We start from the raw sequence: 18,301 nt of genomic DNA on the forward strand, positions 1-18,301 counted from the left end.
AAAAAAGCATTTTTTTACGCTGAAATTACTGTATTCGAGAACCATCTGTGGGCACGACCTAGATGGTACGCGAGCGAAGCGAAGCTATATTATTTATAGGCCTGTGAGTAGGCCCTACTGTTATAAAAAACGTACAATATACAGATAAACTGTACTACTGACAGTTGCTTCTCAATGTTTGTATTAATTAATAATTACAAAGAATATAAACGTTGTAGTGGTACGTGTATCGTTACATGTACATGCTATTTCAATCGACTATGACAGTGACAGTTTTAACAAAGTATTAAATCGCAAATGTGTTACTGTATCAAGTGGTATATTATTTATAGGCCTATCAAACATGAAAAACATATTTCGTTACTGAGTAGATAAAGAATATATTAAAACATTGTTCTTCTTTGTACCCATATCCTCTTCCCCATCCCTCAACCCTAATGTTACACACAAAACACAAATTGGGTTTGTTTAAATGAGTCCAAATAACAAATTTGGACTCATTTTGTGACAAGTTTCTCTTTCGGAAGTAATTCCCAGTGTGCTAATTTCAGTTTAATACATAAATCATCGTGTCTATTTATTCGTTTCTGTAAACAATAATAACTATTATCATCCTGCAGTACGTACATTAAAAAAAAGCATTTTTTTACGCTGAAATTACTGTGTATTCGAGAACCATCTGTGGGCACGACCTAGATGGTACGCGAGCGAAGCTTGTTTTGAAATTCTTTTTTCTTTTCATAAATACGCAAACCAACGCATCACCAAGAATGTTAAGATGATGTTTTAATATTTTAGGTACAACAACCAATCACAGTTAAATTCGAGTCTAGCTTGTGAAATTTTTACCATACAAATATTTGTTTTGATTATACTATATAAATATTTTTTATTTTTATATGCTGGAACCTACCCAAGAAGTTAATACCAAGATGATGTTCTCAACATATTAGTTTAGGTAAAAAGAGTCAACCTGATATGACCACAGTTGTTACTTTAAAGTTGAATCTACCTTGCTTTCAGATATGACATTTATTTTATCTGTCTTTTCTTTTCATGAATACGTTTTGATGGAACTATCTCAAAACTCATCAAGTTACTGCATATATTATCAAAAAGGATGTTCTTATTTTGTACATGACAAACTTTTTTATTCTTTTTTTAAATGACAATCGATCCAAGCAAAATCTATTCTGGATGCACCAGAACATGTACAATCAAGCATAATCAAGAGCACATTTAATTATCTATAACATTTGAATGTGTTCATCTAGATGGTCTCTGTAACAGAATGAAAGATGATAATTCAGAATCGTGGTTATTTTAGCTAGTAATGCCTTAACTGATTGACTAATTTAAACAATTTAAAATTAGGTCGTGGCCGAGTTAACCATCTCTCAACATGCGGCCTGGGTATGACTGGTATAAATGGTATTCATGAATACAATAATAACGTAATTTAACACTGTATGTTATTGACAATCTAATAGATCTCAGATAACTAAAAAATAAAATTAAATAATAGTTTTAATTAATATTACTACAATGTGTTGCTATGAATAAGGAACTTACTTATGTTATTAAACTTAGGCCTTGTTAATTTATACAAGAATATAAATCTAACACTATCATTACTACTAAGATCTGCCGTTTATAGTAGTTTAATATTTTAAATAATAACAATAATAATGTTTGTTGGGCAATTTTTGTACTTGTTTAAAAATGCTCTTACTCTATTATTAATTATATTGCTGCTATTACAAATAAATCAATTTTATAAATAAATTTACTTAATTCATTAAAAAAATAAAATGAAACGCACGCTTATAATTTGTAAATCACTTTAAAGTGCATTAAAATATATATAACACCTACTATAGTGTTAGTAGAGCGATTCGCAGTATTATATCATGAGGACTAGAATCTTCCACAATTGTTTGTTGTTAATGATTTTTCATTCGTGCAACACCCCAACAATTCCGAAATTCCTTCTCGGAAATCCGGCAACTTTCGCAAATAATAATAGTTTAGCAATCATTGCAACGTAATGTAGAAAACCAAACATGACACCATACAACGATCCTCTTCCTCAAAGCCATAGTACATTGTGAACATAATTCGAAAAGATTCATTTACCCACCGCAACCAGCAAATAGCGTAAACCACCACTATTAAAACATACACCCGAACACAAGTTTTATAAATTTATAGTTACCTTCTCGGTTCAATTTAGCGGCCATTCGTTTATTTTATGTAAATATAATATTGAAAAGTAAAGTATTAAAATCTCAATCATTATTACTACCACAGGGGGTAAAATAACAATAATTTATTTTCTATACCTCCCTGATTACAGTATATACAATGAAATAGGATCAACTTTTTAATTTAGTGCCAGAAAAAACATTTAGTATGAAATTAAGGGTGTTGTCTGGGCAACTAGGTTTACACCCCTGGGTCCACCCCCTGTCAATGATTCTTTTTATTGATATTCTAGTTAATAATTTTAGAAATAATGATTTTTTATTAATTATTTTTGCTTAACAATCAGTAGTAAAACGTTTGTGTAACGTAAATATAGTCTGACTGGCAGACGACAATTTAAATACAAAAGTAACAAGTAGGTAACAAATCTCCTATACAAAATGTTTTTTTCATTCGATTTTTGTCCACTTTTTTATTTCATCTCTAATGTATCAAATAATTAATACACCACGTAAAACACCTAAAATAATAGTTTGGCATTTTATACTTTCGTTTATGTGTTTGTGCGCACATCTAATTCACACAGCACAATTTCTCTTTAGCGTCTTTTATTATTTGTCTGAACAGTCAAAAGTAAAGTCTAAAGTTCCATATCCACTATTACTTTAATTTGTAAGCCTACATATATATTTTAAAGTGAAGGGATAGTGTATAACAAATCAATGGACGTAAATATAGTAGTTCCGTATTTCATTAGTGATACAATTTGTCATAGTACGTTTATCATCAGAGTGCGCTTTTATTATACTTGCCCATGCAAAGTATATAACCACATATTATGGCAGAAAAAGACAATGCGGAGCATGGGTTACTGCTAGTGTATCATAAATACCAGAACTGGGTCATCATGTTCCAAACGCGCGCTCGTGTGTGTGTTCATGTGACTTTTTTTTTGGCCAATCATGGCACGTATGGTACCTAGTGTATTTAATTTTACTTAACAATAAACTATATTTCGAATAGAAAGTGAAAAAGTATAATACAACATTGTAATATGTTTTTCTTTTTTGTAAAAAGTTTATGAATATATAAAAAATATATTAGTATTTATATAATCAGAATTTGAAATACATGCCATCTTTAACACCAAGTTGTTTTATATATTTTATCATGTCTTTATCAAATGACTTAGTTCCACAAATCAGAAAGTGTGCTTTTGTTGGTGGTACAATCAATTCTTTTTCCAGTAGAGATTTAGTAAGCCGTGTATACTTAAGCTTCTCATTATACTTGCCAGTTACTTCTTCTTTTCTTTCCTAAAAAATAAATTATAATCATGTTACATAAAATAAATTATTTTATTTGGTGTAACATACAATATAAAAGGATTCTCAATTCTTGGTTTAAATTTAATTAAAATTTGTAACGGAACAGTACTTCTAATTGGTCTTTTAAAAGCAGTCATGTTCTACCATTCAAGGTTAAGTCAAAACACCATTAGATTTAAAAAGTTCTCCTATCTATCTAAATATTTATTTTTACTATTAGGAATTGAATGCATTACAAGTGAATATAAAAATAACACATTTATGAATGGTCCTTCTCCTAAAACAAAAAATGGCTAGAAGAAGAGTATCTGGGTTTGGAAGACTTAAGCTTTGTCTACATTATCAAATTTTATGTGAAAAAAAATGTGATGTACTCATATATGAACATGTCACAGTCATATCACTACCACATTTGGGCACATCACACTTTTTGTCAAACTAGTTTGATAGTGTAGACAGAGCTTTACATATTAAGTGTATTGCAAAAAACGCATACCTTACTTATTACATACAAGATGTTAATGTTCCAATATGAAGATAGCTCATCTAGCAATGGCTTCATAAGTAAATCTTGATAATTTCTACAAGCATAGATAAGCTGGATGACTGTGTCATCTTCATCGTTGCTAACTACATGTTGCATAACCTGCAGCATTGGGGCTAGTCCAGTACCAGCAGCGAGTAGTACTAAGTGTGAATACTTAAAAGTAAACAGTAAAAATCTGTAATGAATGTGCAATTAAAACATTGTGCAATACACGGCTGCTGGCTGGCCACTATCTTTTCAAATGGTCTAGACCCTCATCTACCATTTGACATTGATCAAATATGGAATCAGTGGATTGATTAAATTAAGTTTACTTTAGAACAATAGGTGTATTATAAACTTTATTCTTTGAATGGGAAAATATTCTCCCCATCTAACTCATAAACATTCATTACTAAACTACTGAATTTATTTAGGAGGAAAAAATTTAGAATTTTTGTTTGTATAATACACCAAAATATATAAAATAGTATCATTTCATTTATTTATAGTACAAAAACATGAAAAAATAAAGAACATAAAGTCATATAGGTCTAATATATTATACTTAATTATCCTTTTTTTGGTAAAAGTGAACTACTATGCGACATTAATTATGGGACTAGATAAAGTGACATAAAAATGGTATAATCAACAAAAACAATTTAAACAAAATTATTTTTTCAGGGACACTATATCTTTAAGAATTGTGGCAATTGTATGTATGTGCATACAAGGGTATTTAAATTATTTACAATTATAAATCAGCTATAAAACTGAAAAATAAGGTCAAATTGAAGTCAAACACTTCAACACCTTCATAAATAACACTATATCAATTATATAGTAATATATTATTCAAATAAATAGGTCAAAACCTACTGTTTAATGAGCAATGAAAAACAATTAAAACATTCCATTGATAGCTTAGGTGTTAGTAATGTTTCAATTTGCAATATCATTCAACATAAGTCATAGAAACATTTTGTGTTATGTTAATATAGAATATGAAATACAAATGTTGGGTTTGCTGTAAACAGTAAGGTAAAACAAAATTTACACTAATACGTTTCCATTTATAATATCTTATTAAGTTGTATAAAACTTGTGATATTGATTGATAAAATGGCACCTCCCACTAGTCTAGTTGACTCGGAAATTACACTTCCATGTATTGTGCGCATTAATCAGCAGAACGTAATAATTGTTGCGTATGTTAGAGATTCACGTTCATAGGAACCTTCACACAGAGTCATTATTTTATTTTCAAAAAATTGCTGAAGAGACATGACCGTTATATTTAGCCTGTATAGCCCATCTGGTACAGGAGTATGAATAAAAATATCAGCTTAAACAAACAGAATGAGAGCAATAAATTGAAGGGTTGCCCACTGTTATTATCCAACGGCTGAAGTGGGGTACTGTACACATCCCAACATACGTTCAAGGCAAAGTCTTGATGGGGTACACAGGGGCATGCTATATAATAAATACTTTACATAAATACTGATACAATATTTTTTACCTGGTTATGAGAATATTTGAAGTTTCCATAGGGACCACACCATTCCATTACTTGTCCTACCTCCCACTGTTTTATGTACTGCGACATTGGACCATCTGCATAAATCTATTCAAAATAGTAATTAAATATAAATAGGCCTTCAATGTATAAGTAACAGTAATTGCCATAAATTCATAAGTCACAAATTAAAGATGTATTGTCCCACAAAAACAAAAAAATGAAGATTAATTAAATCAGACTTATTATTATTATTTTGTAATTTTAATAAAGTTAATCACTTAAAAAAAAAGAATTCATTTATAAAATGACAAAATAAATGGTTAAATTCAACCAAAAACCCATTGGCTGGCAGCCAATTTGACAATTTTTTGCTTTAAATTAGTCTTTTTCAGGTAAATACATTTCTTTTCATCCAATTTTTGGTAAAAGTGGATAACTATTATGTTACATTAAAATAGCATATTCAACAAAAATGTTGTTAAGAATTATTTTTTCAGGGGACAATACATGTTTAAAGCAAGTGATAAAATAATGAAAAGTTAAGACCTGAATATATTTACCGTTTCAATTTTATCAAAACGTATATTGCTATGCATTTTAACTCAGTTTTAACAAAAGAATAGTGTTTTCAGTTATAAGTAGCATTCATTCATGGTCAAACACAATAAAATATGTACATGGTTTTAAAATTATGTTTGTTTGTTCAAAGTTAAAAATTCACATAAAAATATAAAAATGAGTTAAAAAGGTTAAAATTTGGTAAAATACAGATAAAACACATCACTAGATCACGCCGATTATCCACCGTTCAAATGCCACATGCACGTCATCATGACGTCATCAAAATGAAACAGGTAGATAGAAATTTTGAAAGTGAATTATCTGAGCAACAACATGTTAACGTGTTGAAGAAATTTGTATACATAGAATATAGATGTGCACTCTTTACGCTTTTGAACACGATGACATCATCAAAATTTTTAAAATGGTAAATCATTGGAAAGGTAATTGATTGACCTAGACAATACAATACGGATAAGTGGAGATGCGCTCTATTAAATGTGATGAACTATGACGAAAGAGACAAAAATCCTATATTATTATATTCGAGTCACCATACGATGACGTCACAATGTCAGGTTAGCCATATTAATGTATGATCTGATATCTACAACTCATCAACCTCCAGAATATGTAATAAAAATAAACTGTTTAAAAAAGGCATAATTTGGACGAATTTTGAACTTTTTCATCAAAAACGCCCGCAAATTGTCCAATTCTATGTGCTCGTATGATTTTAAATCGAAATTGTTTAAAAGTTGGTAAAAATACTAGAAAAGGTTGGAAAAAACATAATTAACAAGAAAAAAAGATATTTTTAGCACTACATGCGCACCGTGCACGTAAAAATTTGCACACACATTAAAATTGTTACATGCTAATAATGACATGAAACGCGATGAAAGTTGATTGGAAATTGATTTTTCGCAATATAAACTTTAAACGTGCGTGTGCATAAAAGTTCTCACACGGTTGAATGTCACATCATTGAGGTTGGCTGGACATCTACGCTTCAATGTCAATCTTTTTATAAAAAATCGTGGAAAGAAGAATAACAAGGAAGATGAAAAAAAAAGATCCTGACAATCACAAGGGATCCGCAACAAAAGTTGCGGATAACCAATTTGAAATACAGATAAAATACATCGTTCAAAATACAAGCAAGATTGGTGTGTGAAAAGGGTATAGCATAAAATGATCAACGTTTCCAATGTGCATTGAATTGCCTCATTGCATAAACTCCAGTCTACTCTAGAACAAAATCACATGACCTCGCTCCCTATACTAAAGTACAATATAAAAAAGATGATATTTGAAACATATTGCTAGCTTATACGAGCATTAAAATTATTGTTACCTATTGCCTGCATATTATGCTTACATTATATTTTAGATTTAACGCCTAAGACGCATGACCCCTCCAATTGTGGACCAGTCCACTCCTCATCCAATCGGTGTACACACACTGTACAGCCTAGATGGACGCCGAAGTCAGCCATCAGGAGCGAGATCTCTGAAATCTGATGGTGGTCCAAATTGGAGGGGTACACTGCATCATGGAGTATTTCGCATTACTTCTAAAATTTTTAACTCCCTCTATGATTGCATTTTATTTCTATGATATGTTTTTATTATGCTTGATCTCAATTTTCACTATTTTTTTATTTATTTATTTTTTTCTGTCTATCAAAATGTCATTTTTTTGTAATTGTAATGCGTCCATCTATGTTTTATGTTTTATGCTTAGGGACTACAAAGACAAGTCACTTTGGCTTCTGTGTGTCTTGACAATAAACAATGTAAACTGTCTGTTGATGTTGAATAAATGTTGTTATTAATACTAAATAATAAAGACAATTGGTAATGGTGGAGAGGGTGATACTTATCCGACAAAACTTATTTTTTACATATGGCATTGTTAAAAATATCTTTAGCGTTCTTACCATCTTTAGTTCCTATTATTCTGTAAGCTGTTTTACTGATTTTCTCTACTGTCTTCATACTTTGTTTATCAAGGCTATAAAACCAAGCTATTGCACAAAATGCACAAACTACTGATTTATAAAGTATTAGCAAAATTAAGATGAGCAAGCAAGTTATGTATTAATGGAGTAACGGCATCATCTACACCCCTATGTGAACGATATGCAAATTGATATGAATCTAATTTATCACCAACATCATTAAGGATTTCACTTTTAACAATTTTCTCATTACATAGGTCTATAGTCATTTAGCGTTTTAGGATTACTACTTTTTTCCAGTGGACGCATCAGTGAGTGTTTCCAAATACTGTAGTAGGTACCATGTAATCTTAGTGACCAGTTATATAAAATAGCAAAAACATGAGATAATTGCACATTACATTCCTTACTTCACCACTGACTTCATCTGGGCCTTCTGCTTTTCTTGGATTTACTTTTTCTTAAAACACATTCAACATGGTTGTTGATGTAGGAACAAACGCCTCCTCCCCCATCTTTGCATGCATTCACTGTCCTGTCTGCTCTCCTCCCCCATCTTTGCATGCATTCACTGTCCTGTCTGCTCTCCTCCCCCATCTTTGCATGCATTCACTGTCCTGTCTGCTCTCCTCCCCCATCTTTGCATGCATTCACTGTCCTGTCTGCTCTCCTCCCCCATCTTTGCATGCATTCACTGTCCTGTCTGCTCTCCTCCCCCATCTTTGCATGCATTCACTGTCCTGTCTGCTCTCCTCCCCCATCTTTGCATGCATTCACTGTCCTGTCTGCTCTCCTCCCCCATCTTTGCATGCATTCACTGTCCTGTCTGCTCTCCTCCCCCATCTTTGCATGCATTCACTGTCCTGTCTGCTCTCCTCCCCCATCTTTGCATGCATTCACTGTCCTGTCTGCTCTCCTCCCCCATCTTTGCATGCATTCACTGTCCTGTCTGCTCGTATACATGTGAATCCGTCAATGTGGCTAAAACTTTCAGTGTCAGTTTTAAACCATGAATATTTGTGTTCATTGCTCTCTGATCATTTACCTATACAGCACTTATTTATATTCATGCTGCAAGTGATCAGATATGACTGACTGACCTTGTCAAGCAACAAATCCAACTTTTTTCATATATGTGTAGACAGTCCCACCCTTTCCACTTATATTCCAAGTTTCCTGGACTTTCTGCATTCTCACTCCTGAGGACGATCAAAGCATATTGATCAAAACGTCGAGAAACTCAACAGTTCTTTTCAACTAATATACGTGGTGTACCGCAAACTTTGATTTCGCCATGCAAACCTTTGAACAATATAGATCGGATGAGTCATTTAAAATCCATGCCAGTAGAGGGTGACATACTGTACATGTACAGTATATAACATTAGTGCTAATTTTAGAAAATAATTTTCTCATGATGTAAACTCAAAAGGTGTACTCAATTGGGTTGTTTTGAGCAGAAAATCAACAGTTGAAAATGCCTAAAGGGTCATTTTTGTACCTTTATAAAAACATCAAAGTAGCCTTTTGAATGTAAAGAGCTGACAGGGGTGTACTGCCTGGTAATGCTCCGCCCTTCATATGTGCCCCTGGAAAATATAAAATACAACTAAAATCTTAATCAAAGCACTCGAAAAGTGAGTGAAGTACTTGGCAAAATCAGGGAAAAACTATATTCGGGGAGAGAGTGCTCCATGTTAAAAGAATACAGAGGGTGTGATATTTAATATCTCATATGAAAAATAAACAAATAAGTCAGATTTTAATATAAGCTTTTGTGATATAACAAATATAATCAATTTTCCTGAAAATTAATAGGCATGTTCTGTAAGTATATACACTCCTATAACAAATAAACATTCAGGACGATAACTTAAAATTATGGATGCTATTATGCTAACAAACAAAGCAAGTACTGTACTATACTAAAAGCAAAATGCTATTTTGCCAAGTAATAAGTATTTAAATAAAATACTATATACAGTAATAGCTTATACAGATTCGGGAGGCCAATCCTGCTTTATTTAAGCCCACTACCATCACTAACCTCAATTTCAAAATCCTGGAATCGCCTCTGAATATTCCTCGTTGCTATTGCTATACATACTGGCATTATTATACAAATTGCTATTAATTATTATTAAATACGCATTATTATCATACACATTGCCATTACTATACACAATATGCCTACTTTACCTTAAGACAACATGTTGTCCTACAGACAGATGTAAGCTTCCACCATTTGGTATCTTAAATCTGTAAAGATTTGTATCGCCAGATACAGCTGTGATTTTGATGAGTTCAAAGGTAGTGAATGAAGAGGGGGTTAGTACAGGTGAATTATTTATCTAAAAAAAAAGAAAAAATGTCTCTAAGATGCTATTTGATAACTAATTTAAATATTAAAAATTACTTTTTTTTATCTAATACTTACTGCGACAACACTGTGTCTGCCTTGGTGATTTTCATAGCAGTGCCGTTTCCAGTTTTGTAAGTCTTCGTCATAAAGATCGAAAACACACGGTGTGCAGCCGGTTCCGCAACAATATCTCTGTAAAGGTTCAGTGGGCTTATCAACTTGGCATTCTTCGCATACAGGGCTTACATCAGGGTACAGTGATGGGTCCATTGAAGATTATCTAAAACAGTAAAAAATATAAAAAAAATCATTAATAAAATTAATATATGTGTAAGGAGGGAGATTTGACGCCGGTATTGAATATAAACGCAGGATAAATAATAATTTATATTATAGGTCCATGATTATATTACAAAACTATTAAATTTCAATGAAAAAAAAACAAACATACAGCTTACATCATTATTACCCATTGTAATTAATTGTTACCCATTGCGATAATACTTATTATATCTTACCAATAAAGGGTTAGTCCAATATTTATAAAAGACTGGGAAGCATATTATTTCTTATCATTATTAGTCTGTTGAACTGGAACAAGTCTTGGTTTTGTATTTTCATATGACATGTCAAGTTGTAAACATGTCCACCACGACATGCCTTCCTTCACTGCAAATTTGGTTGAATTTTCATCGTTTGTTTGCTTTCTTTTTTGTGCTGCAAAAAAAAAGTATAGGGCTATAAATAAATAATATATAAAACACTTTAATTTTGCTTTAGATTTTGTTTTAATAGCATATTAAAATAATAAATAAGGCCCTATACCTAGACGTCTAATAAATAAGGCCCTACCTAGACGTCTAATAAATAAGGCCCTACCTAGACGTCTAATAAATAAGGCCCTACCTAGACCTTATTTTTGTAAAGGGGAGACCATAAAGAATCTAAATATACTAATTTACCTCCGCCAAGGAGGTATATGTAATCGGTAGCGTGTGTTAGTTTGTTAGCAGGATTACTCAAAAAGTAATTACAAGATCTTTACCAAAATGAGGAGACAGATAGATATGTGGTCAAGGACCATTCCATTAAATTTTGGGACCATTTGGGACCACAGTCCCAATTCTGGACCACTTTTTAGCATACTTTTTTAGACCTGCTAGTGTTAAAAGATAGGACAGAATTTTTCAAAAGCCGGCGAGCAGTCTTAAAGTAACAAGTAAACTGAAATTGCATTTTCTCGAGAACTACTCGTCCAAAAAACTTCATTTTTGAACAAGAGGCAAGAGTTATAATTTGTGATTTGTAATTTTGAAACATAATTTGATTTAATGTGCACGTTTTTTGATGCGAGTAGTTTAAAAAACCTATTTCTTTTCAAATTCACTCGTTTGATTTTCGCGTTGCTGTTCTATTGTTAGTCAACTGAAGCTATTGTTAATTGAAAGGCTTGTTACATTTTTTTTACGCACAAAAATTGGAAGAGGTAGGATTTAAAATTCCATTTTTTTGGATGAACTGAGATGGAATGACCCCTACGTTAGAAATGAGCTAACAATTCGCTAATACAAAGGTCGAGCCGTCTGTGTAGTCGAGTGTTTTCTAGAGGGTTAGGCTTAGTTATATTTAGGAACTTAACTATCTTTCACATAAAGGGCCCCAACTTCTATACGAAATAAAAAATCGCTTCCCGGCCCCTGACAAATTGTTTTTTTAAACAAACTGTCTACAATACAATTCGGAACTACTTACGGCCATTGATTTTTTTACTTTGAAATATCTGTAAGCTACAAAATGAAAGCAATACTAGATTTGGGTGCGCCTCGGAAAGTGACAGAGATTTGAATGATAAAATATCGAATTAAGATTTGATTACGGACTCTTCTTTTTTTATTGTTCATACTTTTTTTTTCATGTGTTTTTTTTTTCACTTTTTTTGTGTGTATTTGTTGGTATCTTTTTTGCTAGTTTTGTAATTACATTACATTGTGGTTTAGTTTTGATTTTTAGCTTTAAACGGTGATACTTAATTATTACACATGTCGCGGAATGAACTCGAACCTACTAAGCATTGATATCAATGGTCACGGCGATTTGCTCACTGAGCCAAACCGTGATTTACAAAATACATTCTGTTCCAAGGATAGGTGTAATTAATTAAAACTTCAACGGCGCGATCATCTGATATGGTTGACTAAAGACTGTTTATTTAGCGGCCCGGCATGGTATTTGTAGATCCGGCCATGGCGGTACACAACAGAGGAGGTTGCGTAGTTTATACAGTGACGTAACATGGTCGCTGAGACGTCAAATTACTGCTATTTTTTCCCTTTTTTTAGTGTTTATTCTTCAAATTCAGGAAAGTGACATAGCCTATCGTGTGCGGCCCATCAATAAACATCAGTGTGCCAAATGTGAGTACGTACCTTTCAGTGGTTTTGGAGGAGATACGTAAAATTACGCAAAAAATTTAGGACCCAAACCCTATGGCAACATTTAAAATGACTAAATTGTTTTATTCACTATTTAAAATATGGCAGATAAGTATCATTATGAATCCATTAATATAAAGAAAAAGTGGTTTTATAATAGAGGTCATAGTGAAGAATATATTATTGAGACTGGACCGGTTCATCCGTTGTAAGAAAACAACCAGCTGTCAATATGTAATTTTGGTTGCATCCTAAGGAAACTTTTTTTTTTTTAGGTTCCGATCGACGACTGGCAATCTCTGTCGGAAGCGAGGTCACCTAGTATGAAAAAAACTCAAAGTTCTCCCACATGCCAAACCTAAAAACCTAAACGTTATCTGAAAGAAAAGTCATCTACACGTCGACAACCACAGGTAAGGGTTACTGGAATATTCATTTATCTGTTCAACATGTATTTTAACCGCCATGACAACTATAAAATGAACCAAAAATATTAGTAAAACACGACTTTAAATTTTTTGATCTATCGAACAACATAAACGAATGCATAGAATGTCATCAACTTGTAACGCAACGTTAACATTTTCTTTATGCTTCATTTATCGCTATTATCGCAGTCGTGTGACAAAAACTAAATGTAGCCTATGTCTATAATTATTGAAAAGGCAAAACATGTTGATTTTAATTCTAGAATACAGAAAACCGTTTCAAAAGACTACGTACTATAACCTATAGCCTCATTATGAGTTTGTTTGTGTAGGGAAAGCTGGGGCCAGCTGCATGTGTGCGCTGATTTTATGTGACTCAGCCCTGGGGCTACTGTCTAAATCATAGTATTTGAGGGCCCCTTTATTGTCCTCATTTGCTTGTTGTTTATGGTCACCATCTGTAAACAAAGTTTAATCAAAAATATACTGTAGGCCTAAATAGGCCATTTGGCATAAAATAAAACTCTCATATATATAGTAGTAACTATGGATGAATGAACTAGACGCACACAGTTTCCAACATTGATTATAATACTACTACTGTATGTTGTATAATGAAATAAATATTTGAGATTGAGTGCATGATTTAAACACTTTATGTAACGTCCACCAAGCACATTAGACTTCTGGATTCAACATTGCTACATGTAGGTCTAGCCCCGAGTCACATATCAGCGCACACGTCCATGCAGCTAGCCTGGCGCCGTCGATAGGCATTCTCTACAGACACGATATGAACAAAAATCCAAAGTCACACACGTACCAGCACCCCATTGGCTCATTATGACAAAATGCAATTTTACTGTACCTTTAACAAACGGAAGTTAGGATACGGTGGTACACCGTATCTTTAGCTACGGCGTTCATTAATGGCCACCCCATGTGGTCGATACTACAATGGGCCCGATCCTCTAATTATATTTGCCAGATCGTCTAAAGGCCAATTCAGACAGCGTCGTACATTGAGACATCTTGTCTGGACTCGTCCGTGCTGTCTGTTGAGCCCGAAAATCCACAAAGTTGGGCCTGAACGTCTACAAAGTTGGGCCTGAACGTCCACACGTGTTTGTACCCGATCTTCTTTAAAAAGCCTGATCATCTGTCAATCACACATTAATTGGGACGGTGTCAGATGAAATCTGTTGCGTCTGAAATCGGTCGCGTTTGAAATCGGTCGCGATAAAATCAACTTCCGGTATTTTGTATGGCGCGCCGTAGAGCTATACGTTTGATGATATCGGTCATGTTTGAAATCGGTCGCGTTTGAAATCGGTCGCGCTATTTTGCATGGGACGCACTACATAGATTTTTAATGAAAACGCTAATTATGTTTTTAGTTAATTTTGAATATAGAATTTCTAATACTATTAACATTTTTTTTATCTCGATCGTTATTATTTTTTAAGTACAGTAAATAGGCCTATGAATATTTATATCATTATTTATAAATAATTTGTGTTTTCATTTTATCTTACAGGTGTCAATGAATAATTGTAATGTGTTCGTTTAGAAAATCGTTAGAAAAGTTTTTGAAAAGATTAGCATGCCACTGTTTAAAGTTTTGAAAATTTTGAAATAATTTAATATTAAACAGGTAGACGCGCCTATTATGCAATAAAGGAAGATGATGTATGACAATGATTTTTACGTTCGATATCTGCCACTCTTACATGAGCATGGTTTTAGGATAATACTAATAAAATAATATGCCATTATAAATCAATCTACCGGGCCTATACAGTAGGACTATGATGTACAATGATTGGCCTAGATGTGGGAATAATATTGATAGATAATAAAGGTAGACACGATTCTCAAAGAGGTAATCTTGCACTGATATTTAAACATTTAGATTTACGAACGACGTACGATTGTGAGACACTGAGTGGTACTTAATTATTTACATTAAATGATTATTATAAAAGAAGAAATAAAAGATATTCAAATTAAAAACTATAGTATCGCCGACGTATATACGTAAATTATATACATCGTTTCACCATGGAACTAGGTTTCACAAAAACACGTGCAGGAGGCCTATAGAGGTTTCAAACGTATGGTTATTAGTAATAGGCCTATACGTCATCTTTACCTGGCCATGGACAACGATCGTACATGTTTTGTCCATGATTTGACACACTACTAGTGCATGTTTTTTTTTAAAGGGAATAAAATATTTAAACGTGTTTAGAAATGGCCATTTTGAAATAACACAGTCCTTCTCCGAGACCTGTGAAATAAAAAAAAAATGATTGATAATAAACATTTATTAACCAAAATAAAAAATATCCACATAATTAATCTAGTTTCTACATAAAAAATTTCAATTAAATCTTGACTAAACGAAGAAAATGTATATCCCGCTAGCATGTATCTCGCTCCATACAAAATAGCGCGACCGATTTAAAACGCGACCGATATCATCAGACGTATAGCTCTAGCGGCGCGCCATACAAAATACCGGAAGTTGATTTTATCGTGACCAATTTCAAACGCGACCGATTTCAGACGCAACCGATTTCATCGTAAACCATTGGGACAGGCTTTCACTGCAGACACTCTCTAGCTATACTGTAGGCTAGTAGGGCCACGCCTGGCCCTAGGCTAGGCTCTAGCCTAGTTAATTAGTAGTAGGCCGGCCTAGCCGGGATCCAGTCAAGTCGCCCCATCGCAAAGTCGCCCCATACAAAGTCGCCCAATACAAAGTCGCCCCATCGCAAAGTCGCCCCAAAACAAAGTCGCCCCGGCACAGTCGCCCCATCTCAAAGTCGCCCCATTACAAAGTCGCCCCATCGCAAATTCGCCCCATCGCAAAGTCGCCCCAACGCAAAGTCGCCCAATCGCAAAGTCGCCCACGGTTTTAATCATATCGGTTGCGTTTGATATCGATTGCGTTGTTACTTTGGTCGCGCTAAATGTCGTATACATTAATGTTTATCCTATTATATACATAATATGTGTTTTAATTTGTATTTTACAGGTTTTAATGGAGTGATGTGCTTTTTAAAAATCATTAAAAAAATAGTCCCTTGTTTGAAAGTTTTAAAAAGATTATCCCTGATTTATAGTTTCGAAAATGTTAATTTAATATGATTTTAAAATTAGTTACCAGAGCCACAATTACAATTTCTTCAACCTACGCGATACCAGCTCATTTTTTAGGATAATAGCCTATAATAAATGTATAAATGTGTAGTAGGCCTTCGTATAGATTTACAGTAGTTAAAACAATAACAGTGTTGTAAGACGAGTGTTATAGGCTACTTATTGATCATTTTGCATTTATTGACAAGTTATGTGTCTTAATTTTATAATGACTTTTCAAAATGAAGAAAAAAAGGGGATTTCATCGCCGATATGATTGTTTTACATGCAGGTATTAGTAAAATTAAAACGCGACATTTTGAACATGGAAAAACCATCGTACAGTATCGTGTGCGTGTTTTTTAAAAAGGGGAATCCCCGACGGTCAGCAGAAAGACGTAGCAGCTGTGAGGAAACAGATACCAGAAGGCGCAGCTCCGATTGGATTCAGAGAATGTTTCAGATGGCGAGTCGCCTTTTATTCAACAGCACAATGATCATTTTACTGAAGAAATTTATTTCAATCCTTTTGGTTATAGAACATTCTAATTATAATGCCTAATAAATATCCTCATATCAGGTGTTTATTTAATTTTAAATTAAACAAGACAGTGAAGAGGCACGGAATAATACGTACACGGTTTACGTAATTTGTTGCATATAAAATAAAAGACACAGACGTAGCCTACGTTTCCTATAAAATATTTCACATTTAAATAATTATGTACTGTTAAATGACATTATGCTGGATAATACTATATCTTAAACTATGTTTACAAATTGTCATTTTTTAAGCCACACATCTTTCTCATCATAGGCCTACTGACCTGTAAAATAAAAACAAAAATCAATTATTAATATAGGCCTAATAATAATAATAAATATTCATCGAACAAAGTAAAAATAATCTAGATCGTATAACATCATTTTATCGCGACCGATTTCGAACGCGACTGATGATATCATCGTAAAACTCCGGCGGGGTTTCCCCATCTTCAGATGGTGCGTTGTAGAGTGCGACAACGGCAACGGCGGAGTAATTACGGGGGTTTCCCTCTGGTAAGCTAGCACGTTAGAGTGCGACCGCGGAGTGCGACCGAGTGATTAGTCGGGGGCTTCCTCTCTGATATGGGGGTGCGTGCCGATCGTGTGACCTGAGACTACATGGCGGGGCTTCCCCTTTTTATGCCTACACGTTCTGTGTTATTTTGTGTATCATTGCAACATTTTACGCACTTGTAAACTATTTTTTAACGTTTTGGGGCGACTTTGCGTTGGGGCGACTTTGTGATAGGGCGACTTTGCGATGGAGCGACTTTGCGTTGGGGCGACTTTGCGATAGGGCGACTTTGCGATAGGGCGACTGTGTCGGGGCGACTTTGTTTTGGGGCGACTTTGCGATGGGGCGACTGTGTAAGGGGCGACTTTGTATGGGGCGACTTTGCGATGGGGCGACTTGACTAGCATCCGGCCTAGCCTAGGGCGGGATCCGCCTAGGGCCTAGCTAGGCCCTAACCTAGGGCCAGGCCTGTAGTAGTAGCTAGCTTTCAAATAATGTAGCCTAACCTAGCTAGGCGGCAGCTAGTAGGCCCGGATGTCCCGTAGGCCCTAGCCTAGATAGGCTAGTTTAGTTAGGTCTCCAATTAGGCCAGATAAACGATTACATCATTCTTATTGTATTACCTGTTCTAGTTGTATCCATTAGATTTACCACATCACCAGAATAATTAAACAATCTTGGACATTTACTAGCAAGGCCTATAATACTATTCTAGGATAGGAAAAGAAACAACAAACCCCACAACATTTAATAATAAAAGGAAGAC

At 33.9% G+C, this 18,301-nt stretch overlaps 1 protein-coding gene across 2 annotated transcripts; it reads right to left on the reverse strand.

Annotated features, from left to right (window-relative positions):
• Positions 1-214: 214 nt before the first annotated feature.
• On the reverse strand, positions 215-18,290 carry LOC140051232 (NADH-cytochrome b5 reductase-like). 2 transcript variants are annotated; one of them, XM_072096369.1, is made up of 8 exons: positions 18,159-18,290; positions 10,990-11,188; positions 10,547-10,751; positions 10,309-10,460; positions 9,611-9,698; positions 5,585-5,689; positions 4,030-4,233; positions 215-3,521 (listed from the first exon to the last, which is right to left on the reverse strand). In XM_072096369.1, exons 3-8 carry the CDS (start codon positions 10,739-10,741, stop codon positions 3,321-3,323), a joined length of 945 nt encoding a protein of 314 aa, XP_071952470.1. In that variant the 5' UTR covers positions 10,742-10,751; positions 10,990-11,188; positions 18,159-18,290; the 3' UTR covers positions 215-3,320. The 2 variants fall into 2 exon arrangements, with proteins under 2 accessions (XP_071952470.1, XP_071952471.1); XM_072096370.1 differs by having other exon boundaries at positions 3,349-3,521; positions 4,035-4,233.
• Positions 18,291-18,301: the final 11 nt, after the last annotated feature.

The sequence above is a fragment of the Antedon mediterranea genome, chromosome 6 (assembly GCF_964355755.1).
Source record: "Antedon mediterranea chromosome 6, ecAntMedi1.1, whole genome shotgun sequence".
In the NCBI taxonomy this organism is placed as follows: Eukaryota; Metazoa; Echinodermata; class Crinoidea; order Comatulida; family Antedonidae; genus Antedon; species Antedon mediterranea.